The sequence below is a fragment of the Hyperolius riggenbachi genome, chromosome 3, assembly GCF_040937935.1.
Source record: "Hyperolius riggenbachi isolate aHypRig1 chromosome 3, aHypRig1.pri, whole genome shotgun sequence".
In the NCBI taxonomy this organism is placed as follows: Eukaryota; Metazoa; Chordata; class Amphibia; order Anura; family Hyperoliidae; genus Hyperolius; species Hyperolius riggenbachi.
In genome coordinates this window covers 55,416,759-55,441,320 of record NC_090648.1, presented here as the reverse complement: position 1 = coordinate 55,441,320, position 24,562 = coordinate 55,416,759, and the positions used below count along the sequence as shown (strand labels likewise).

The 24,562-nt window shown below is 43.0% G+C and overlaps 1 protein-coding gene across 1 annotated transcript; it reads left to right on the top strand.

The window, feature by feature from the left end:
• Positions 1-265: 265 nt before the first annotated feature.
• LOC137560966 (zinc finger protein 84-like) lies at positions 266-17,781 on the top strand. Its single transcript, XM_068272154.1, has 2 exons — positions 266-355; positions 14,423-17,781. The coding sequence occupies exon 2, from the start codon at positions 14,503-14,505 to the stop codon at positions 15,688-15,690; it is 1,188 nt and encodes a 395-aa protein (XP_068128255.1). The 5' UTR covers positions 266-355; positions 14,423-14,502; the 3' UTR covers positions 15,691-17,781.
• The last annotated feature ends 6,781 nt before the right edge of the window (positions 17,782-24,562 follow it).

Here is a 24,562-nt window from a genome sequence, read left to right as displayed (position 1 = left end):
TCCACAGCGTTTCTGCCATGTGTGCACCTGGCCTAAGTCAAAGGGAGACAGGGACAGCAAACAGTGCCTGAGAGGGAGTGATGCAGCCAACAGAGTATTCCTGTGTGTATCCAGCCTGCTTGTGAGAGGAGGGGGAGGCTGGGAACTCTGCCTGTGGCCAGAGCAGGGATTGGAGAGCAGTCACTTCCTGCTCTGATGGCTGCGCGTTCCAAGCTGTGGAGTGCATGCTGCCACGTGTATCAGAGCCTTCAGGGTGCGACAAGAGAAGCAGGGAAGCTGCTGCAGGCCCTGGAGAGAATGATCTGTGCCCCAAATAACAAAGCCTCAGCAGTCAGCAGATGGAGGGAGGGAAAAGGTAAGAGGGATCACGCTGTACACTGCAGTCCTATTTAAAGGGAAGGTTCAGGGAGGGTGGTGAAAAAATAAAAATCAATTTCCACTTACCTGGGGCTTCCTCCAGCCCGTGGCAGGCAGGAGGTGCCCTCGCCGCCACTCCGCAGGCTCCCGGTGGTGTCCGGTGGCCAACCCGACCTGGCCAGGCCGGCTGCCAGGTCGGGCTCTTCTGCGCTCCAAGTCCTGGCACTTCTGCGTCCCACGCGGGCGCGCTGACATCATCGGACGTCCGCCGGGCTGTACTGCACAGGCGCAGAACTACTGCGCCTGCGCAGTACAGCCCGGCGGACGTCCGATGACGTCAGCGCGCCCGCGTAGGACGCAGAAGTGCCAGGACTTGGAGCGCATAAGAGCCCGACCTGGCAGCCGGCCTGGCCAGGTCGGGTCGGCCACCAGAGACCACCGGGATCCTGCGGAGCGGCGGCGAGGGCACCTCCTGCCTGCCACGGGCTGGAGGAAGCCCCAGGTAAGTGGAAATTGATTTTTATTTTTTCACCACCCTCCCTGAACCTTCCCTTTAAGTCATGCAGAGCAGCCATAGAAAGGGGAAAAGATAACTTAGATCAAGCTCCCACCGTCACCCCAGATATAGGAATAGTTTACTCAAGACACAAGGCTGCGACCAGGAGAGGCTAAGCCTGGCCGGTACGCCGCAGGAAAGTCGGCAAGGTAAGAGTAAGCATAATTGGAGAATAGCTAGAAATGGTGAACTGGTATCAGATGAGACCAACAATTATCTAACAGAAATGTACACACAAATTGTGTGTACATATGAATAGATAACCAAAAGATACTTCACATGCACCATGTCAACAATAAACAATTTACTATCACAAAGGGAGAATTGACTTTTGCTGCCTTGCACTGCTGTATGTGCATACACCTTTTGAAAGCTTCAGAGCCTGACAGTCACTTTTGTTCTGCAAGTGGGATCATTAGTGGACATTTACATGCCTTTGCCGGGACATGAGCTCTTCATCATTTGGGTGAGATACTGTCTGTGAAATTTGCAACAGCTTCTGCATGGCTTTCTGCTTTAAGAGCATATATGTTACTCATGTGACCTGATCCCCGTCTGGGATGTTCTGGTCCCTACAGTGGAGGTGTTCTAGTGGACATTGTACAATTTCTGTGCATCACACAGCAATTGCTGCACTCTGCAAATTAGATTGCAGCTGGACTTGTCCTTGCTCTGTCTGGAAACACTAAGTATACCCTTCCCTTTTTCTGGCAAATGAACTGGAGATCCTTGGTCCTTTGCTATAGGACCCTTCATTGCGTCATTGCTCTCTGGCTTTACCTTTCATGCAAGTGCTGTGATCCAATTACCACCCAACAGGTCTAGGTAGAACTTTACCACCCTGGGCATAGGGGACTGCAGCCCCTTTTTGCCCTCTCTGGAGTCAGTTGGTTTCATTTTATTAATATGTCAGTACTTGATTACATTGGTGCAAGTTTTTTCACTGACTTTTAGGATTTTGTATTAATACTGTTTTGATATTTTTTCTACTTTCAAATCATGCACCCAAGAGTCAATTCTCCCTTTGTGATAGTAAAGAGTAAACATAAGTAGTGATGATCCGCTAAGGACCTGTTTGGTGGTGAGGGAAAAAATGAAAATGCTACTCGCTAGGGGGTCACTTACTTTTATAGCTAGTGTTCTGTTAAATGGGGGGGGGGGGGGGGCGTTAACCTATACCCACCAGGTTCTGATACTGTGTCTTGGCAGCTGTGAGGTCTTTAGTTACTGTGGCAATAACACGATCCTATGTAAAGTAGTTGTATGTTTTAAAGAAGCCTTCTGCCATTTGCTCGTATTTTCTGAACCCTCTTGCCATAATTTTGTCATATTTGTATTGCCACTTAACGACCGCCTAACGCCGATAGGTGTCGGCAGGTCGAAGTGGTGTTACCATGGTAACTCCGTGAACTGCCTGCGAGCCTCCGATCGCGGCTTGCAGGCTAAATGTAAACACACGGGGAAGAAATCCCTGCTGTTTACATCATACGGCGCTGCTGCGCAGCAGCGCCATAAAGGAGATCGGCAATCCCCAGCCTCTGATTGGCCGGGGATCGCTGGCATCTGATAGGCTGAAGCCTATCCTAGGCGGCGCAGGACGGATATCCATCCTGCGCAGCCCATAGCCTGCGGGAGACGGAGGGAAGGGCAGAGAGGGCGGAAATCGCTGCGGAGGGGGGCTTTGAGGAGCCCCCCGCTAAGCAGAAATACCCAGCAGCGATCAGACCCCCCCCCAGCAGGACATCCCCCTAGTGGGGAAAAAAAGGGGGGGGGGGAAAGTCTGGTCGTCCTGGCTCAATCCTGATCGGTGCTGCGGGCTGGAGAGCCCACGCAGCACCGATCATAGGAAAATCCCCTGGTCCTTAAAGAGACTCTGTAACAAAATTGTGTGCCTTATTTCTTCTGTCCTATACCTGTTCTAATGTAGTCTGTCTTACTGCAGCCTTTCCTACTTGCACTGTCTCTGTAATAAATCTTATCTCCTTTCCTCTGTCGGGCTGAGGCTGGAATGTGTGGAATGTGCAACACTGCTTGTCATTGGCAGAAGCTTTACACCCCCCCTCCAAGCTCTGCATGAGTCATACCAGATAGCTGTTCACAGCCTATGATACTGTGGTTAAAAGCCAGTCATTTGTTTGTAAACACTGCCTAAAACTGTTAATTACAAACCAGGATTGCAGCAGGGAGTGGCAGAAACAGCACAGAGGGGCACAGGAGAAAATAAGGAATAGAATGGTATGCTTTTTATTGTAAGAATATTAGAGTACAGATTCTCTTTAAGTGGTTAAAGAGAACCCGAGGTGGGTTTTACAAATCCTAATTGCACATAGAGGCTGGGTCTGCATATAATGCCCAGCCTGTGTTGCTATATTATATCCCCACAGGCCCCCCCTGCGCTCTGCTCTGCCCCCCAAAGTAAACTGCCGTGCTAGCGACACACAGCAACTTCCCGCCCACGTTCCTTCCCTCCAGGCTGATTGGAGGGAAGGGATGCGAGTGAGGAGCTGCGAAATAGAGAAGGCGGGGGAGCGGCAAGAATGACAGTATACATGTAAAGAGCCTGCTGGCGACACGCTATCTGTCGCTAGCATGGCTGTTTACTTTGGAGGGTAGAGCAGAGAGCAGGGGGGGGCCTGGGGGGATATAATGTAGCCACAGAGGCTGGTGATTATATGCAGACACAGCCTTTGTGTGCAGTTAGGAGTTTTAAAACCCACCTCAGGTTCTCTTTAAAGTGGTTGATATGCAAATCAACTTTAATCCCCTTATTGTGCAATCTCTCAAACTGTGGGCCATATTCTATTGCTGAACTCGCCATTGCTAAGCGATGGTGAGTTCTTAAATTAGGCGATGCTCCCATCACCTAATCCAATTTAATTTTATACCCCCCTCGGGTGGAAAATAAATCCCTCGGGTGAAATTATTACCGAGTGAGTTCTTTACACTCGATCCAATTCCACCATTTTTCATGCTGCCATCGGACATAAGCGTTTGCTTAGACCTGCAAAAATAGGTCTAAACATGCTAACACACGTTGTTGCCACTGCATCTGGGGGTCTCCTTTAATAAGGAGACCCTCACAGCTCCCCGTGGGGCCACCGCACATTTCTGAAGCTCCCCACAGCTGTCCTGGTCGCCCACCAGTTATTAACATACTGCCGCTAATCACCCGCCGCTTTTCGCCTCAAGTGCTGATGTGTAATTAAAGAGTATCTGTCACTTTAATTACTGTGTATTGGAGATACTGTGTATCTCTGAAGATCCCACCAGGCCTCCCCGTTGGTCCACTGTCTGGAGCATTTCAATTGGCTCAGACAGTGGACCAATGGGGAGCCTGAGCGGGAGCTTCAAAGATGCTTTGCTGGGGCTCCGACACACAGTAATTACAGCGTTGGTCAGGAGACTAGCGGCAGTATGCTATTTACTGGAGGGTGACCAGCGCAGCTGCGGGGGGCTCCGGCGATGTGCAGCGGCCCGAAGGGGAGCTCTGGGTGTCCCCTTATTAAAGGAGACCCCCAGATGCATGGATGGAAGATGGTGGCGAATGTTCAGCAGGTGCTCGCGCATGCTGAAGGACCGCACCACAGCGCTAAACCTTGCTCCCCATCCCCCATAACATGGGAGCATCGCTCAGGTTTTCCTCTGAGTAATGCTCCCTAACGATCGGCTGTTGTGCGAAGCAAACCGGCAATAGGATTTTCTGATAAACCTTGCTCGATGACAAGGTGATTAGTAGCCTGCACATGCAAGCTACTAATCACCTTGAGTAGAATATGGCCCTGTGTCTATAAAAGGCGTGGCTGTCTGGCACAGGGGCTTTGTGGTGAAGGGTGAGCTGAATGATTATTTGCATATTCAAAGGGATTATTTGCATATTCAGCAATGTTGCATTGTTGGAAACCTCATATACTTACTACAACCGTAATTATCGCAATACCTCCTGTTGTAACCACTTCCCCTCCCCCGGGATGAGTAACTACACCCCTGTAAAATGCCACAACTAGGTATGTCCCTCCCTGCCGTGCGTTCCCATTCCCCCCCCCCCCCCCGCACTTGTTACCGCCGTTGATTGTTAGCCGCTAGATCAATGAATGGGAACACAGTGGCCAGATTAGAGAGAGAGTTGTCTCTTGGTTGAACCTGGCATCATCATTAGATGTATGGCTACCTTTAGAAGCACCTTTTCTCCACAAAAATTCATGAAAAGTGTTGCAGAAACTCACATGGGGTGTTCAGGAGGTCAGAATAGAATAAAGGTGTAAATAGAACAATCAACTAAAGAAATGTCCAAACTAATATAAACAGAGAAGGTGTTGTAATGCTGGATACACACGGTGCGTTCGCGCACTCGATTTTCCCGTCGATTCCCGTCGATTCGTTTATTTCCAACATGTTCGATTTGGATTTCGATGGATCGTTAGGTCGATTCGGCATACTTTGCATGCGAATCGACCTAACGATCCATCGAAATCCAAATCGGACATGTTGGAAATAAACGAATCGACGGGAATCGACGGGAAAATCGAGTGCGCGAACGCACCGTGTGTATCCAGCATAACAGCTGAAGGCAAATTGCATCATTCACAGATCCTGTACTGGGTGTTGTCTGGTCCAGGCTCACTCTAGTGTTTTCCTTTGTTTTATTATGTACATTTCTGATCAGTATCAGCTGAGTTTAATGAAACAGTTTCAGCTATTTGTTTTCAGTTACTATCTTCAACCCCCTTCCCTACCTCATGTTACTTCCCCTTAAAGGGCAACTAAAATGATAAAGATGTGGAGGCTGTCATATTTATTTACTTTTAAGCAATACCAGTTGCCTGGCTATCTTGTTGATCCTCTGCCTCTAATACTTTTAGCCATAGCCCCTGAACAAGCGTGCAGCAGATCAGGTGTTTCTGGCATTATTGTCAGATCTGACAAGATTAGCTGCATGCTTGTTTCTGGTGTGATTCAGACACTATTATAGCCAAATAGATCCGCAGGACTCCAGGCAACTGGTATTGTTTAAAAGGAGATAAATATGGCAGCCATCATATCACTCTTACTTCAGTTCCCCTTTACAACCACAGCAATTTTCACATTTCGGCGCTCCTCTTATTCATTCACCAAAAACTTTATAGCTGCTTATTACAGCTAAATGACCTATATATTGTTTGAAATCGGGCTACTGCAATGAACTGGTCCAAAACCTGACAGATCTGTCCGATTTCCCCATGCTGTAGGGCAGCAGAAAGAAAATGATTTATAGTTCATTTTAGGGTGCGTACATACCTTTTAAATTCATGGATTGGGACCCAATCGCTGGGCCAGCCTGTTCAGATGCGTGTCAGCTGTGTAGCTGACAAAGCGCTTTCTGTTGCTATGTGTGTGGGGGGGGGGGGCGGACGAGTGACGGAGCAGCGCATGTATGATCACACTTGCAGAGTGGCGGTTGGGGCTCGCTGTACACACGCCTGACATCAGCTGAGGGTTTTTTTTCCAGCTGCCTCAGCTGACTTTAGTCATGCGTGTGTATGAGCCTTTACTCTGGGAGAAATGCAAATTTATGTGTATTTTTTTTAAATCTAAATTTTTGTGAAAATTGAAATACTTTAAAGGAAACTTGAGGTGAAAATAAAGTAGTGAAATAAACTATTTTATATTTAAATCTACTTTTTAAGCTTTTACTGTTTTATAGTTTTTGCTCAATGACACATTCATTGAAGTATGCCAAAGCTAAAATCTATGAACTATTGACTTTCTTGCTTTCAGAAGCCATGTTCTGCTAGGAAAGTGTTTTATAGTTGTAATTTGTTATCAGTGAGAGTAACACTGTAGTCTGACCCAGTCCTGACTCTTTCAGGCAGACAAAGACAAAAAGGAGCACAGTTAGTTATTTGTGTGCTTCTCATCATGTCACCTCCGGTATCCTTTAAGTTTCTTTATGGCTCATGTCATTGTTTAGTACAAAGAGTGTCATGTACTTAAGCTTAGAACTGATAGGTAGAATTTCTAAAAAAAAATGGTCCTTAGTGAGATTGATAATTTTACTGCTTGCAAAGCTCTCAAAAATGTTTATACCACAAAACTTTACAAATATAAAACAAAAACATGCCACCAAAGATAAATATTTAGACATAAGCTTTTTAGGTATGTTTCATGTTGTGCATTTGTTGCTTTTATTTTTATTTACAAAATTATAATTCTTTTTGGGAATATATTCACAAATATAGTTGAAAACATTGCAGAGAAACTGAATGCTTTCCACGGCCCCATTATCTAGGGAACATTCATTGTTCTGCTGACTATCTACACTGCTTTATGCTTTGTCTTTTCTTCAAACTGTAGAATGGTAATGAAGTGAACACCTGGCTGTATGGGGGAGGGGTTGCAATGAAAATACTCTAAAGCAATACAACTGTAAACACACCTTTTGTTGACATCAATAAAACCCGTTTAGCCAATCCAAAGCCACCCCAAGAGGAGAATTTACTATAAAAGGGGGTCAGGTCTCAGTCAGGTAGACAAACCACACAGGTCACAGGAATAAGAAGTTCCAATATTGCCTCCTACCGGGTAAGTAAAACTCTTTTGATTGTCTTATTAGCAATGTTATACTAAATTGTATTGCAGTTAGGATGTATTATGGTTGTTGTCTGTAGTTTTTTTTTATTATTACAAAATGTGTATCTACAATTATTTAATAATATGTTGGACACCCCGGGTGGAACATTTGTCAGTTTTATACTGTAAAAAAGTGAACCTGTCATAAAGCAAACATTGAGGCTGCCAGTGTATAGGTATAGGTATGTACACATGTCTGATATTTCTGAAGGGCTTGTCCTTCAAACCTGTTGTTTGAACAACAGTTTAGCATGTGTACAAACGATCGTTAGACTGATGGCAGCAGTTTTGACTGATACGCTTGACGTTTGAAAGTCTATTAGTTTGATACTATAATGTTGTGTACACACTACTTCCGCCAACAATGGGTCCATCAGACCCTCCCGCTGGGCGGACGTTCAGCTGACAGTAGCGCGTGTGTATGCGCTTTTGGCAGACTGATAAGGCTGTTTCTGAATGTTCCGCCGAGCGAAAGTAGTGCTTGTGTACGCACCTTAAAATACTTTCAAACAACAAGTCATTTGATCAGTCATTTAATCTAGTCCATTGTTCTATCCAGTCCATTATCAAGTTGGTTAAATGACATGCAATTTAACTAGCATAACAAACTACCTGTTGTTCGTTGTGTATATGAAGTCTGAACAACTTGTTGTTTGAACTACAAGTCGTTTAAAAATATCAGACATGTGTATGCACTTTAAAGTGAACCAGAGACGAAGCAACCTCATGTATTTTACCATATACAGTGGAGGAAATAATTATTTGACCCCTCACTGATTTTGTAAGTTTGTCCAATGACAAAGAAATGAAAAGTCTCAGAACAGTATCATTTCAATGGTAGGTTTATTTTAACAGTGGCAGATAGCACATCAAAAGGAAAATCGAAAAAATAACCTTAAATAAAAGATAGCAACGGATTTGCATTTCATTGAGTCAAATAAGTTTTTGAACCCCTACCAACCATTAAGAGTTCTGGCTCCCACAGAGTGGTTAGACATTTCTACTCAATTAATCACCCTCATTAAGGACACCTGTCTTAACTGGTCACCTGTATAAAAGACACCTGTCCACAGAATCAATCAATCAAGCAGACTCCAAACTCTCCAACATGGGAAAGACCAAAAAGCTGTCCAAGGATGTCAGAGACAAAATTGTAGACCTGCACAAGGCTGGAATGGGCTACAAAACCATTAGCAAGAAGCTGGGAGAGAAGGTGACAACTGTTGGTGCGATTGTTCGAAAATGGAAGGAGCACAAAATGACCATCAATCGACCTCGCTCTGGGGCTCCACGCAAGATCTCACCTCGTGGGGTGTCAATGGTTCCGAGAAAGGTGAAAAAGCATCCTAGAACTACATGGGAGGAGTTAGTGAATGACCTCAAATTAGCAGGGACCACAGTCACCAAGAAAACCATTGGAAACACATTACACCACAATGGATTAAAATCCTGCAGGGCTCGCAAGGTCCCCCTGCTCAAGAAGGCACATGTGCAGGCCCGTCTGAAGTTTGCCAATGAACACCTGAATGATTCTGTGAGTGACTGGGAGAAGGTGCTGTGGTCTGATGAGACCAAAATAGAGCTCTTTGGCATTAACTCAACTCGCTGTGTTTGGAGGAAGAAAAATGCTGCTTATGACCCCCAAAACACCGTCCCCACCGTCAAGCATGGGGGTGGAAACATTTTGCTTTGGGGGTGTTTTTCTGCTAAGGGCACAGGACAACTTAATCGCATTAACGGGAAAATGGACGGAGCCATGTATCGTGAAATCCTGAACGACAACCTCCTTCCCTCTGCCAGGAAACTGAAAATGGGTCGTGGATGGGTGTTCCAGCACGACAATGACCCAAAACATACAGCAAAGGCAACAAAGGAGTGGCTCAAGAAGAAGCACATTAAGGTCATGGAGTGGCCTAGTCAGTCTCCGGACCTTAATCCAATGGAAAACCTATGGCGGGAGCTCAAGCTCAGAGTTGCACAGAGACAGCCTCGAAACCTTAGGGATTTAGAGATGATCTGCAAAGAGGAGTGGACCAACATTCCTCCTAAAATGTGTGCAAACTTGGTCATCAATTACAAGAAACGTTTCACCTCTGTGCTTGCAAACAAGGGTTTTTCCACTAAGTATTAAGTCTTTTATTGTTAGAGGGTTCCAACTTATTTCACTCAATGAAATGCAAATCAGTTGCTATCTTTTATTTAAGTTATTTTTTCGATTTTCCTTTTGATGTGCTATCTGCCACTGTTAAAATAAACCTACCATTGAAATGATACTGTTCTGAGACTTTTCATTTCTTTGTCATTGGACAAACTTACAAAATCAGTGAGGGGTCAAATAATTATTTCCTCCACTGTATATCAGTGAGGACATTAGAGAAAACACTTACCCTGCTCTCTGTTTCATTTAACTGTTCAGTCTGCTTCTTATCAGGCATGATAAAATCCCCGACTGAGCATTCAGTCTGGCTTTGCTCAGGAATTATTATAGCTGAGTCTATGTCTTTTCAAGCCCAAGCCTGCCCTCTTGTGGCTCTGCTCAGGAATCATTATAGCTGAGTCATTATAGCAAAGCCAGACTGAATGCTCACTCAGTTGGGGATTTTATCAGGGCTTATAAGAAGCAAGCTGAACAGTTAAAAATGAAAGACAGCAGGGTAGGTGTTTTCTCTTATGTTCCCACTGATATATATGGTAAAATACATGAGGGAGCTTTGTCTCTGGTTCACTTTAAGGCCTGGGCTACACCACAGAGACCTATTGCTTGTGGGCAAGAGATTTAACACTTTGTTAACAGTTAAATATTTTAAAGGAAAACCGAAGTGAGAGGGATATGGAGGCTGCCATATTTATTTTCTTAAAAAAATATGTATTATTACCAGGGTGAGGACGAGGTCAATCAAAGTATAATAGTACTAGAAATGGTAGTGATAATGATAACTGTTGCATGAAAAGCAAAAGGAATACAGTGGCCAGTAGAGCTAATAGGCTAAATCCGGAGTTTTCTACATGAAAATGTTCTGCATAAAATCTCTTTGCATAGAATTGCATGATTTAAGAGTGTTGCATAATAAGTACCTCTGAATATGTTTTGATGTTCATATAGTTATGTTTTGACATTGAATTGTTTGTGAACATGAGTTATACTCACAAAACCTGCCTTACACTATGTCCTCTGACACTTTGTTTTCAGCTGTATGCTCCTTTTGGATTGGCCTGATGAAGCGGGATTGAGCCCGTGAAACGCGTTGCCTATTTTTACTGTGGAGTATAAATAAATTGTTGTTTGACTGTTGATGCCACAGTCCTTCCTTTGTTTGCTTTGCCTGCATGGATGGGATAGGCCCACCACTGCCCCATCGGTTTTAAGCTCGTTTAAGTGACTTTTATTCTATTGGCGCCTCTGGAAAGCTTCTACATATTGCTAAGTCCACCCTTGGTGGAGGGTTGTACCCATCTTCTTCCCATCTACAGAGAGCGACTTTTAATCCTGAGTGGGGTCAGGTTAATCTCCCCACCTGCCTTCACAGTGGTTGCCTAATGGTAACCCTGGTTTGTGAGTATTAAATTGTTATATTACTCATTATTAATTATCATCTATACAATATCACACTATTGGGCTCTTGGTGTCCCCCTCCCCTTGTTTCTAATTTTATTCGGGCACTACTGCAGCCAAATAGACCAGCAGGGCTGCCAGGCAACTGGAATTGTTTAAAAGGAAAATATAGCAGTCTCCATATCCACTTTGTTACAGTTGTCCTTTAAAGGGGGTTGTAACATCCAAAAATAAAAAACAAATTGCCAAAACATAGTGCTCCAAAAATATATGTAACCATATTTTTCTCTGAAATAGGTTCCTGTATGTCCCCCATTTGTTTTTGCTTTTTTTTTATTACCTTGTCTGGTTGCCTTTGCCTAACAGGAATTGTGCTGTGCCAGCAGGATTGAGGCAAGTTTTTTTTTTGTTTTGTTTTGTTTTGTTTTTTTGTTTCAGTAACAAACTTATCTCAGCATGCAAATAACAGAAAGCTTCCTATTTTAAATTAGATAAGGCCATTATGATCAGAAGGCAACTGAATATTCCCCTCACTTTATTGAGTTTGCACAGTGGTGCAAGCCTGTTGTCTAGGTCATGGCTTTTCAACCTGTGGTACGCGTACCACCAGTGGTACTTTGCTGTTGCCCAGGTGGTACACGTCTGATTTGCCTGCCACTTGTCCTGCCCTGCCTCCACGAAGTTCAGCTCCCGCTCGTTTGCTACTAATGCAATCTGTAGGCTAGCAATCTAATTTTAATCTTTTACCCCACCAATGACTCCTGCTGCCCCCACACACTTTTCTTAAGAAGTACCTGTAAGAAAAAAAGTTCACCTGGGGGGGTACTTACCTCGGGACAGGGGAGCCTCTGGATCATAAAGAGGATTCCCCCTTTCTCAGTAGAGGGGATCCAGCACTGGGCCCCCCAAAGATCTCCTTGTCGGCGTGCTTGTATGTGCAGTAGCTGCTCTCCACTCGGGCTGTGGCGGAAGCAGCGAAGCACGGTTGGGTCCAATCTACTGCGCAGGCACACTGTTGGTACTTGAAAAATTTCAGTTGATAAAGGTGGTACAAACAGTGAAAAGGTTGAAAAGCCCTGGTCTAGGTGATATCTGCTGTGGAAGTGACAGTAAGCTGTGGTAGCGAGGGAAAATTAACACTGAGCTGGGTTTGAAAAAAAAGGGGGGGGGGGGCAGAAGTGATGTCACTTTTGGCATTACAGAGAAACAGTAAAGATTAAAACCAGCAGAAATATTTTCTTTTCATCATATCCCATTTCTCCTGTATCTGACAGCGAACACTAAAAACAACATGATAAACCTAAATAAGTTCTTATTGAATGATTTTTTTTTTTTTTTGTAATATGGAATTTCATTGTACTTTAAGACTGAATCATTCAACTGAGACAATACAAACCTAAAACTATTTTTTTTTAGGTTTTAAACGCAACAAAAACAGTGAATCTAAAATAAAAATCATATTTAGGAGTAGGAGGATAGATACAATTGTATGCATGCTATAAGTTTATTTTCAGCTCCGGTTCACTTTGAGCAGCTCTCAAGGTGTGGTATTTTCTTTAATTCACAAGTTTTAAAAAGAAACTATAAGAAAACAAAAAGGCTCCCAGGGTATACTTATTTTGGGAGGGGGAAGCCTCAAGGATGTCGGCTGTAGTTCCTGCAATATTCTCCTTCCCCGGCTCCAGCGCAGGTACAGTAGTGGCTTTCCGATCAGGCTCAGGCAGAAATAGCTGAAACTTGTTTTTGTCACCTGTGCAGTAGAGCGGACCTGATCGGGCTCCCCTATTTCCACCTGACCTGACCAGAAAGCCACTACTGCACCTGCGCTGGATTGCAGTAGGTAAATATTTACTTCCTCTGTGCTCGGGGGCTTCCCGTGCTGGATTGCAAATACGGAGGAGGAAGGGGAAGCTTCTTTATGATCAAGAGGCTTCCCCCTCCTGAGGTAAGTATACCCCCTGGGGATGGGGGGGGGAGGTGTTCTCATAGGTTTTTGTTGTCAGCCATACTATTACAAAAAAATAATAAACTGGGGAGCGATCAGACCCAACCAACAGAGAGCTCTGTTGGTGGGGAGAAAAGGGGGGGGGGGAATCACTTGTGTGCTGAGTTGTGCGGCTCTGCAGCGACTCCTTAAAGCTGCAGTGACCTATATTGTAAAAAATAGCCTGGTCACTAGGGGGGTTTAAGCCCAGGGTCCTCAAGAGGTTAAAGGACCACTGTTGTGAAAATATTAAAGTTTAAAATATATGTAAACATACAAAAAGGAGAAAAGGGGAGGCTGCAGCGCATCATCCGATCAGCGGAAAGGATAATTGGCTGTAGCTTACCTTCCCTGCAGGATCTTTACACTAGCAGGTGCAGAAAGAGAGCAACCAAAATTGCCTCTGACCCCTCTCACCCAGCTGACTCCATCTTCCAGCGCATGCCTTTAGGAGTAAGATTCTGGTCAATCGCTACCAAAACCTCTAGACACAGGAACAGTTTTTTTCCTCAAGCAGTAGCCATACTTAATGCTGAACCACGTTAGAGCTGCTAGGACTGAAAGTAATCAGCACTGAACTGTAAATGAAACAATTCTCACATTGCTTACTGCCACTATACTTATAATGTCCTTAACTTGTAATATTCACACTGTCTGTCCTTGTATTGTTTTTGTTTGTGTTTGTTAAGCAACTGCCAAGACAAATTCCTTGTAGGTGCAAACTTACTTGGCGAAAAATAAATTGATTCTGATTCTGATTCTGATTCTGAAATAAGAAGTATGTTTCTTCCAGAAAAAAATTACCATTAATTACTTTTCCACTATGTTGCTGGCGCTTACTGTAGATAGAAGAAATCTGACAGAACTTGGGCTAGTCTATCTCTCCATAGGGCATTCTCAATGTGGCCTTTATTCTTTATACAGACACTCCTTGAAAAGGATTTATACAATGATGCTGGCCAGCCTCCCTGCTCACCGTACACTTTTTTTTGGCAGTTGGAAGGAGCAACTGCCGTTTACTAAGTGCTTTTGAAAATAAAGAAAAGCCTGAGAATGCCCCATGATGGGCTAGTCCAAAACCTGCCGGTTCTGTCAGATTTCTACTACTTACTGGAAGTGACAGCAACATAGGAGAAAAGTCATTTATGGCTCATTTTACTTTGGAAGAAACACACTTCTTATTTGTATTTGTTTACGTATATTTTAAATTTTTAGATTTTTGTGACAGTTGTCCTGTAAGTTTTATTAGCTTACTCTTCAGACTGGAAAACATGTCTGCACCATTATTCCTTCTCTTAGTTACTCTGTATCTCTCGCCAATCTTCTGTGATCTTATTAACATTAAAACCCATTTCTGTCATTGCAGGGAGATTAATCATTTGAAGTTCTTTTCAACATCAGTCGTAAACGCACTTCAGAAATAAAGGGGGTACCCATCTGCACAAAATGAGTCAAAAAGAAGACAAACCCCATCAGTGCTTGGAGTCTGAAAAAAGTCTCACTTCTAAGTCAGAGCTTACAGCTCCCCTGAGGAGTCACACTGGAGAGAAGCCATTTTCCTGCCCAGAATGTGACAAATTGTTCACTAACAAGTCATCCCTTATAAGGCATCAGAGGACTCATACTGGAGAGAAGCCATTTTCCTGCCCAGAATGTGACAAATCTTTCACTGAAAAGTCATCCCTTAAAACGCATCAGAGGATTCATACTGGAGAGAAGCCATTTTCCTGCCCAGAATGTGACAAATGTTTTGTTTTTAAGTCCAGCTTTAAATGTCACCTGAATTTTCATACTGGAGAGAAAACATTTTATTGCGGTGAATGTGACAAATATTTTAGTCAGAAATCCCATCTAATAACTCACCAGATGTGTCACAATGCAGAGAAGCCTTTTACTTGCTCTGAATGTGAGAAGAGTTTTGCACTTCCGTCACGCCTTATTTCTCATCAAAGGATTCATACTGGGGAAAAGCCCTTTTCATGCTCTGAATGTGAGAAATCTTTCAGGCAGAAGGCACACCTTATACGTCACCTGAATACTCATGCCAGACTGAATCAATACAGTAGCTCAAGATATGATGAAGGTTTTAGCCAGAATTCAAATCTGACCAGAGAGAAGTCCTTTTCTTGCTCTGAATGTAAGAAATGTTATACTCAAAAGGCAGGCCTCATTGCTCATCAAAGGATTCATACTGGAGAGAAGCCATTTTCATGCTCGGAATGTGACGAATCCTTTAAACTACGTTCTGTGCTCATTCAACATCTCAAGGTTCACACTGGAGAGAAGCCATTTAAATGTTCAGAGTGTGGGAAACGTTTCTCGCAGAACACAGATCTCACTCGGCATGAGAGAACTCACACAGGAGAGAAGCCCTTTAAATGTGCAGAGTGTGGGAAATGTTTTGCACGGAACTCGAATCTTACTCAGCATGAGAGAACCCACACAGGAGAGAAGCCATTAAAATGTGCAGAGTGTGGGAAATGTTTCTCACAGAACAGTAGTCTTACTCAGCATCAGAGAACACACACAGGAGAGAAGCTATTTAGATGCTTAGAATGTGACCAGAGTTTTTCACAACTGCCCTATCTGAAAAAACATCAGAAGATTCACAAGAGAGCAGACGTAAACCTGTAATATGGTTTTAATGAACATTTTGCAGAAATGTCAAAAGATTTAATTACTTCATGCCCTTACATTCAGGGGTTAAAATGGGCATACACAAACCCGCGGCACGCATGCATGTGAGAATACAAGCATTTCAGCAAAATGGATGTTTGTAAAACATCCTTTCTGCTAGATAAAATGAACCAAGCACAGTTTTTAGCATCCAGGACATCTCAATAGTACATTTAAAATGCATGTCAACAATGTGACTCGTTAACAAAAATCCCTTCAGTTTTATCTCTTCTTTTTACATTTAAAAGTTTAGCAGAGGATTTATTAGCCTCCTTTCGAGGCCTTCCTGACTACAAAAGTATCAGGCAGATAAGAACTGATGTCATTATTTTATTGCACACATTAGCAGAAGGCAACCAAAATCTTTCATCAGCAGGGAGGGGGTGGTTAGATTGTACACTGTACTTCAAAGAGTTTAGAGAAGTCACAGATGCTATCTTCACACCTTCCCCTAAATAAATAATTGGCAGCTTGAAGGGGAGGGGGGAACGTGGCAGCTCCTGTAGCTATTAGAAACCAGGGGGGAAAAAAGTGGTGCTTGGTTCCCTTTAACAAACTGCCAGCAAATCCATCAGTCGTTAGTGGCTATCAGTAGTCTTGTCTTCCCCATTCTGGGCCAGTGGGCATTTGTTTGTGAGCAGATAGTAGTTTTCCAGCAATAGTTAGCATTGTACATTCCTCCATATGTGATGTGGAAGCTTATTCATTATCAGAGACCACAGACAGAGGCAGCCAGTAGCTACAATGTGGCTGCAGAGTTTATGAAGGATACCTGACCTGAGAAAAATACTACCTAAGGTAAGCACAGAGGTGTATTCATGCTGGATCGCTGCCTCATTTACTCCCCTTAAGAGGAGGAAATAAGAGGCGATAGCCACACATTTAAAATACTGCAAGGTAAAATAGGAGGGCGATATTGCCGATTGTAAAATGTATTAAATATTCTATAATCACCTGCTATTGATAACGGAATATCAGTAGTGTTACCAATTTTCTACTGTCAGCCTATCCTATCCTATTCTTACACTAACCTTCCCTGCATCTATGCCTTTTTTTTAAATAAATCATCCTTGCATCAATGCCTAACACTAACCTTCCCTACCTATGCCAAACACTAACCTCTTGCTACCTATGCCTGACACTAACCCTCCCCCTACCTACGCCTGACACTAACCTCCCCCTACCTACGCCTAACACTAATCTCCCCCTACCTACGTCTAACACTAACCTCCCCTACCTATGCCTAACACTAATCTCCCCTACCTACTCTTAACACTAACCTCCCCTACATACACCTAACACTAAGAGCCTATCACTAACCTGCCCCATCTATACTTGATACTAACCTCCCTCAACCTACACCTAACACTAACACCACCACTATCAAATGCCGCTAACCAGTGTCCACACCATTACTATCATTGCTTTCCCTGTCGCGTTAAAGTTCGGCTATAAAGTAGCGGATTTCCACTGCTGTTGTGCTCTGGCAATGGCACTACAGACTCCACCACTGTCCGCGCCGCTACAGAGTTTTGCTATAAAGTAGTTGAACCGCACCACGGCTGTTGTCATGCGGTGCCTCTACCACCCAAATTACCAGCTGTAGCCGGAAATGTTGTAATTTATCATGGGCGCCTATGGTGACATCCAATTGTCTGGGCCACGAGTGATAGGAGGTGACATTGTGGAAAGCCTGTCTGAAAATGTGACTTTAGATCAAGGGCAGGGTTGGGAAGCCCCGATTTATGGGATCCATTCACTTTGTTAATCAGTTTAGGACTGGAACGCAACGCAAACTCCCAACCTGCTGTATTTTTACATATAGTGGATGAGTGTCTCAGAGAAACCTATGGTGGAAACACATCTGCTCCAGATGCAGATCATACCCAAAAGTCACTCTGAGTGGGCACTGAGCTGTCAGCTCCGAATAGGCCATTTTGGCTCCGGCTTCATGTGAACCCAGCCTAATAACATTGGCATGTGCAAAGAATTGTGTATGAGAGATGGTGTCATTATGGTGTTAAGGAAAAAAATATACCTTATTGATTGGTGGTGGGTTTTTTATGTTTTATATTTTGCACTTTTGTTTAAACTTGATATGTTGAGGTGTTGTCTGCACCTTTATGATAGCAGTTTCATGATTTATTTTTTTTTCAATAAAACCTTTACTTTTACTTTATTAATCCCTTTGTGTGTTGTCCGTATTTGTTCTTTTGTAATTTGGAATGTGCTATCAGTCGAAGCATTCTCCCTTACCAGGGTGACTTATGTGCCGACTGTGCTTTCCAAGGGACATAATATCGAATGCTGTAATAAGTGCAGGAGATTTAGGCACAGCCGGCGCCACCATAGGCTGTGAGAGGAATTACGGCTATAGCGGCGCACAGTGAGTAACTTCAGCACCATCAGAAGACAGAGCTAAAGTTACTTTTAAAACACTGTAATTCGCCTTCCAGAAATAGCTGGAAGCCAAATGGCATCATTCCCCACTATCCACGCGGACCTGGAGGGGGAAAAGTAATTAACGCTGCCGGGAACTTGTGCAGCAGCAGGATAAGCCATATACCGGCTGTATCCTGCACCCAATTCATATGTATGCCATAATATACACACTGTGGGCCATATGCAATTAACTTTTTCACCTGAGTTATCTCCTAGGAGATCATTTTTATCTTCTCTTTAAACTAAAATTTCAGCATTCTACCATTTAAAAAATACCCAAAAGTTGTTGAAAGAATACTATCAGATTTATTTTAAGTATTTTCTAGCTAGCTGGTGGCTTAAAAGGCTTTTTATGAAACGATCACCTAGGTGAAGACTCAAGTGAAACATGTAATTGCCTATGGGCCTGTGTCCCATATGTAATTACATTTTTCACATGAGTTTTCTCCTAGGAGATAATTTTTCATCTTCTGTTTAAAATAACTTGTCAGCACTCTGACATTAAGAAAGTACCAACAAGTAGGTGAAAAGTATTTTCTTGCTTGCTGGTGGCTTAAGGCTACTTACACACCAAGACGCTTGCATTTTAGGGGACGTTATGGTCGCATAACGTGCCCCTAACGCAGCGCATGGTGGTGTTGAAGTTAGACGTCAGATTGAGCTGCGTTATGCAGCTCTCAAAGTAGCCGCTCCAGGTTAGTGATAGGAAGTCCGGATCTTTTTAAGGATTCGGATCATTTGAATCGGATCATTGAAAAGATCCGGATCTTTGAACCAAATCATTATAATCATTTTACTAGGGGAGCAGGCTGGGTGAAATGACTAGCAGGACAGGACTTTCCCTGCACTGTACATTCTGTATGTTCCTGTTTCTTCCAGACAGACATCCACTGTGAACCGAATCTTTCATTGTGATGATCCGGATGATTCGACTCACAAAAAGATCCGGATCAAATGAACGATTTGTTCATGATCCGGACAACACTACAGTACCACCACTAGTCACCACAGTGCAGTGAATATTAATTAGCCATGTGGCTGGCCGCAGAGGAGGAGGGGAGACCTCCTCCTCCAACATTACTGAGCATGTGCAAACAGTCTAATGTGGCTTAGCCAGTATAACGTACAGCATGCAGCACTTTGTTTAAACGTGCTGCATTACTATGTAACCCAAGGTGGGCACTGTGAACAGCACATTGATTTTACACTGCTGTGAGTTAGGCTGCGTTACTGGCTGCTGTAACGTGGGACTTTAACGTCCCACTGTGAAACCAGCCTTAAAGGCATTTTATTGAAAAGGTAGGAGAATTTCACCTAGGAGAAAAAGTGAATTGCATGTGGGCCTGTATATCATAGAACAGCTGAAGAAAAATAAGGTAATATCAACTGGACACCATTTATTATTTGTAGAACACAGGGAGGTGGCCTGAGGAAGTATTTTCTTTCCCCGTTGGGATGCACCATGACCTGGAGTAATAGTCCTCTTCACAGAAATATGTGGTGAATGAGACCGAGTGGACTTTATTCAGTTCGCCTTTTCTCCTAAGTTTTCTCCTAGGAGATAATATTCATCTTCTGTTTAAAATTACATTTTAGCACCCTGCAACTGAAAAAGTACCAAAAAATACTTTATTATACTGTCAAAAATATTTTGCGTAAAGACCTTTGGAGGGTGGCCTTATTTCCTATTTATATTCGATAATATCACAGCCCCTAGAGGTCGACAAAACTCGAACGATGAAAGCGTGGGAGGAGGATTTGGGTCAGACTCTCACTATAAAACAATGGTCCAAATGCTGCCTCACCCTAGCAAAAGGAAGTAATTACTTCTCACATATCGAAACTAACTACAAAATATTGCATCGTACTTATATTACCCCCCAGAAATTGCACACCATCTCTGATGACAAATCTCCTCTGTGCTTTAGAGGTTGTGGCCAGCTGGGGGACTTTGCCCATATATGGTATTCTGCCCTATAGCAAAAAAAAATTCTGGGCCCAAGTAGCCTCTGCCATAGGTACAGCTCGGGATAGACATCTCGCCCGACCCCTTCCAACTCCTTCTAGGACATAAGCCCCAGAGGTGGAAATACCCACAACATAGACTCGGTCAACATGTGGCCAAGGCGGCCCGTCTCCACAGTGGCTAAAACCTACTCTCTCATTTGACCAAGCAGATGCCATCATCATGAATATACTCATTTCAGAAAGATTGCTAGCAATAGTCAATGATGCAACTCTGCCTTTCACCCGAACTTGGCAACCCTGGCTCTCAGCCTCAACTTCTCTGGGACTGCGGTCTTGCGCTCTCTTCTTCTAGGGGCCATGCCCACCCACACGGCTGACCTCAAATATGAATAATAAAATAACCTGCATGTTTGGTTCATGTTTATTTATGTTTCTAAATGTTAAGTTGATTGATTGATTGAAATAATGCCCTTTGCTAAGGGAATATTTAAAAGCTGTAAGTCTTTATTGGATTTTTCTCAATAAAATACTTTGAAACTAAAAATATTTTGCGTAATTTCTTGCTTGTTCTCACCTACAAAGCTCTTGCCTGTAAAGCTCTCTACAACCTGGCTCCTTGTTATCTAAATAAACGTATTTCCTTAAACCATCCTACAATCTCTGCTCTACTAACAATATTCTCCTGCCTTCCTCTCTGGTCACCTCTTCTCACTTCCACTTACAAGACTTCTCTCAATCCTCTCCCCTGCTCTGGAACACCCTAGGCAATATGCAATTCACTTTTTCACCTGAGTTTTCTCCTAGGTCACATGTGTAGAGCTCCAGATCCCTGCCACTGTTTAGGATGGACTGAGAAAAGGAAGGAATGTGTTCTACCTGATGGACCACACCTTTCCTGATTCAGACCCATCAATTCATTTGAGATGTGTAAAAAAAAAAAAATAAAATTGTGATGACCTCGGCCCTCAAACCACCAGTTTGACATCCCTGTCCTAGGTGATATTTTCACAGCTTGAAAATAATTTGTAAACCACCAGCAAGCAAGCAAACAAGTGTTCAAAATAATTTTGACAGTACTTTTACTTAATAATAAAGTAATAAAATTAAAAACATTTTTATTTAAAAAAAAAATATATACAGCATAGAAAACAATTAAAAAGGGAAAAAGTAAGCATTTTCAAAGTTCCCCAACCCTGTCCTCAAGGCCCACCAACAGTACATGTTTTGTGTGTAATGTTGACTGAATAAACAAGGATTCGTTCTCACCTGGAGTGTGCGGACCCCTTGCACACCCCTATATTTGATATTGATCCAGCACCTCAGGATTGGTGTGCGACTTTTCTTCTGCTACCGCCAGGATAAAAGGGTTAGCCCTCCATTGTGATCTAAGAGAGTTCATGCCATGCGGGCCTAAATCTGGCATCGGCTCCGATAGCAGCAGACATGCTTTCCTATGTTAGACATTGGTGAGCTATAGGGAGGCGGGATTTCAGTTAACAGAGCATCATTATCTCTTTACTGTGATCCTGCCTAAAAGGGAAGAGTTTCAGACTGTTCTGGGTATAAGCAAGCATTGGCAAGTCCATGAGGATCTGTAAACTAGCGAAGCAATCATTTTCCTTTAGTTTTTTGCAAAAGCTACATTTTTTTTTACAAAAAAAAACAAAACATTATGGATAACAGTGTCGGGCTGGGAGCTGGAAAAGCTGAGGAAATCCACTTGCTGGCCAAGCAGCAGTAATCAGGTGTTGCTGCTGACAATTAACACTTGCTGCAGGTTTTTATTGTGAGTGATAACACAGGGTTACTGCTGTTTGGCCAGCAGGTGGATTTCCTCAGCTTTTCCACCTGCCAGTCCGACACTGATGGATAATAGTGTTCTATTAAAAGCACACCTGAAGTGAGAGGCTAGGCGCACACTTAGCAGAAACGCTAGCATTGCGGAAAACGACTTCCATTAACGTTCCATCCGCTAATGGAAGTCTATGGGCACCATTAAAAACCGCATATGCGTTTTGTATGTGTTCTGAAACATGCGTTTTCAAAAACGCTGGTTTTGTTGCATAATATTCAAAAACGCACATATGAGTCAATAAGAACGCAATGTATTATGTTCTTTTTTTTTTGTTTTTTTGTTTTTTTTGTTTCTGATGTATTTCTGCCTCCTGTTGTCTTCCTAGTGACTTGCATAAAATGCAATTGAAAAACGCATGGAAAATGCGTTTTGTATATGCGAACCACAAACACATAAACGCACACAAAACACTAAAAAGAACATATACGCACTAAAAACGCACACCAAAAAAAAAAAAAAACCCCGCACAACAGAAAACGCGACCTTTCACGCTCTGTTATGTGTGCACCAACGCAGAGGGATGTGGAGGCTGATATTTATTTCCTTTTAAATAATGCAAATTTCCTGGCTGTCCTGCTTATCCTCTGCATGAAATGGGATTTTTATCTAGAGAGCAACACCTAAATATATATCAGTTCTAAATGCAAGACTGCGCATGTATGTAAAAACTGCAATTATTCCAAGAGGAAGAGTCAAACAATGCACCAATTTGTTAAATAAATCTATATGGAGTATACTGTATATACTCGAATACAAGTCAAGTGTATAAGTTGACTCCGAAATTCAACCATCTTAATCTAGATTTTTTTTATTGACTCAAGTATAAGTCTACCCAGCAAATTTAATGGCTGCACTTGGGGCTCAGGAGGGGTTCATGACTGCACTGCATACAGTATTGCAGCCATTAACCCCTCCTGTCTCTTAAGTGCAGCCAATACCTTCTCCAGGCCCCCCAAGTGCAGAATTCATTCACTACCTTTTATGCAGCCCAGTATTTCCCCCGCTGCCCCTTTCCTTGTTAATTGTTGTGGCCGGGACCTGTGCTTTCTTGGCATTTCCTTTCCTCAAAGTATAACTTACCACTGGGTATATTGCTGCAAATGTGAATGTCACTATCAGTACACACATTACTCAGTGTGCTCAGTGTTGCCTGTGACTCATGTATAAGTTGACCCCTATACTTTTATAAAATGAATCAGACCTAAATTTATAGACTTATATTCAAGTATATACAGTGTATTAAAATGACACAAAAATTAAATAAAAAAATTAGAAAAAGAACAATAAGGGTAGGGAGAGAGGGGGAGTTGGGCTGAAAATGAGTGCAGCCAGAGTTATATAATAAGAGCAAAAGTGCCAGATACAAATCTAAAAGATAGACTACAGAATAAATAAATATTAGAATATTCACCGGTGTCTGAAACACAATACAAAAGTGCAATGTAAAAAACAATGATCATTAATGGTTAAAATTCATAACAAAAAGAGGGGAGGAATAAAGTGACTAGTGCCTATCCAAATATCATAACCATCAAGAAAAAGTCAAAACAAAATAGAGTGACAAACCAATATATACACAATATAATCCCTTTACATAACATGCCATTCTATGCAATGTGAAAGTGCCCATATGAACCAAACAGTGAGCTGTGCACTCCTAATGCCTCCACCAATAAGGATTGGACCACAGCATCAAAAGGCTGGTTTCAGGTGTGTAACCAGACACTACTGCTGCCAGAAAGATCAACAGGGCTGCCAGGCAACAGGTATTGTTTATAAGGAAATAAATATGGCAGCCTCCATATCCCTCTCACTTTGAGCGTCTAAAAGTGGGTACACACATCAGACCATAGTCTTTGGAAAATGAAAGATCACAGACCAATTTTACCCCCTTCCATGTAGTATGAGAGCCATACCTTCACAGTCTATTGAGCTGAAAGCCCCATCAGATAGAAATCTTTGCAAGATGCTGCACACAAAGATGCTGTACACATGCAAAAGATCAGTATCTGCAAAAGATCCGTTCCTGCAAACTGCATTCATTGTCTATGAGATCTGCAGATCATCATACACACCTTGTTTAACTGACATTCATCTGCAGATCAGACAATCATCTGCAGATCTGAAAATCCATCCTGGTGGATCTGATCTGCAGATGAATGTCTGTTAAACAAGGTGTGTATGAGGATCTGCAGATATCATAGACTATTAATGCATTTTGCAGGAACGGATCTTTTGCAGAAACAGATCTTTTGCAGGAACAGATCTTTTTTATTGTGTACAGCATCTTTGTGTGCAGCATCTTGTAAAGATTTCTGTCTGATGGGGAGTTCAGCTCCATAGAATAGACCGTGTATGTATGGCAGTGCCACTCACAGAACTATCGACTGTGTATGTATGGCTGGCCCAGTGCACACCAAAACCGCTAGCAGACCGTCAAAACGCTAGCGGTTTTGGGAGCAGAGAGCAGATATTTGTCCGGGTGCACACCAAGCGGATTTTGTATGCGATCCACCAGCCGCATCAGCCAGTGAAAACGCTTGGCTATTGTATTTCAATGTGTGG

Excerpts from the sequence above, each read along its gene's own strand:
- LOC137560966 (XM_068272154.1), top strand. The coding sequence starts at position 14,503 with ATGAGTCAAAAAGAAGACAAACCCCATCAGTGCTTGGAGTCTGAAAAA.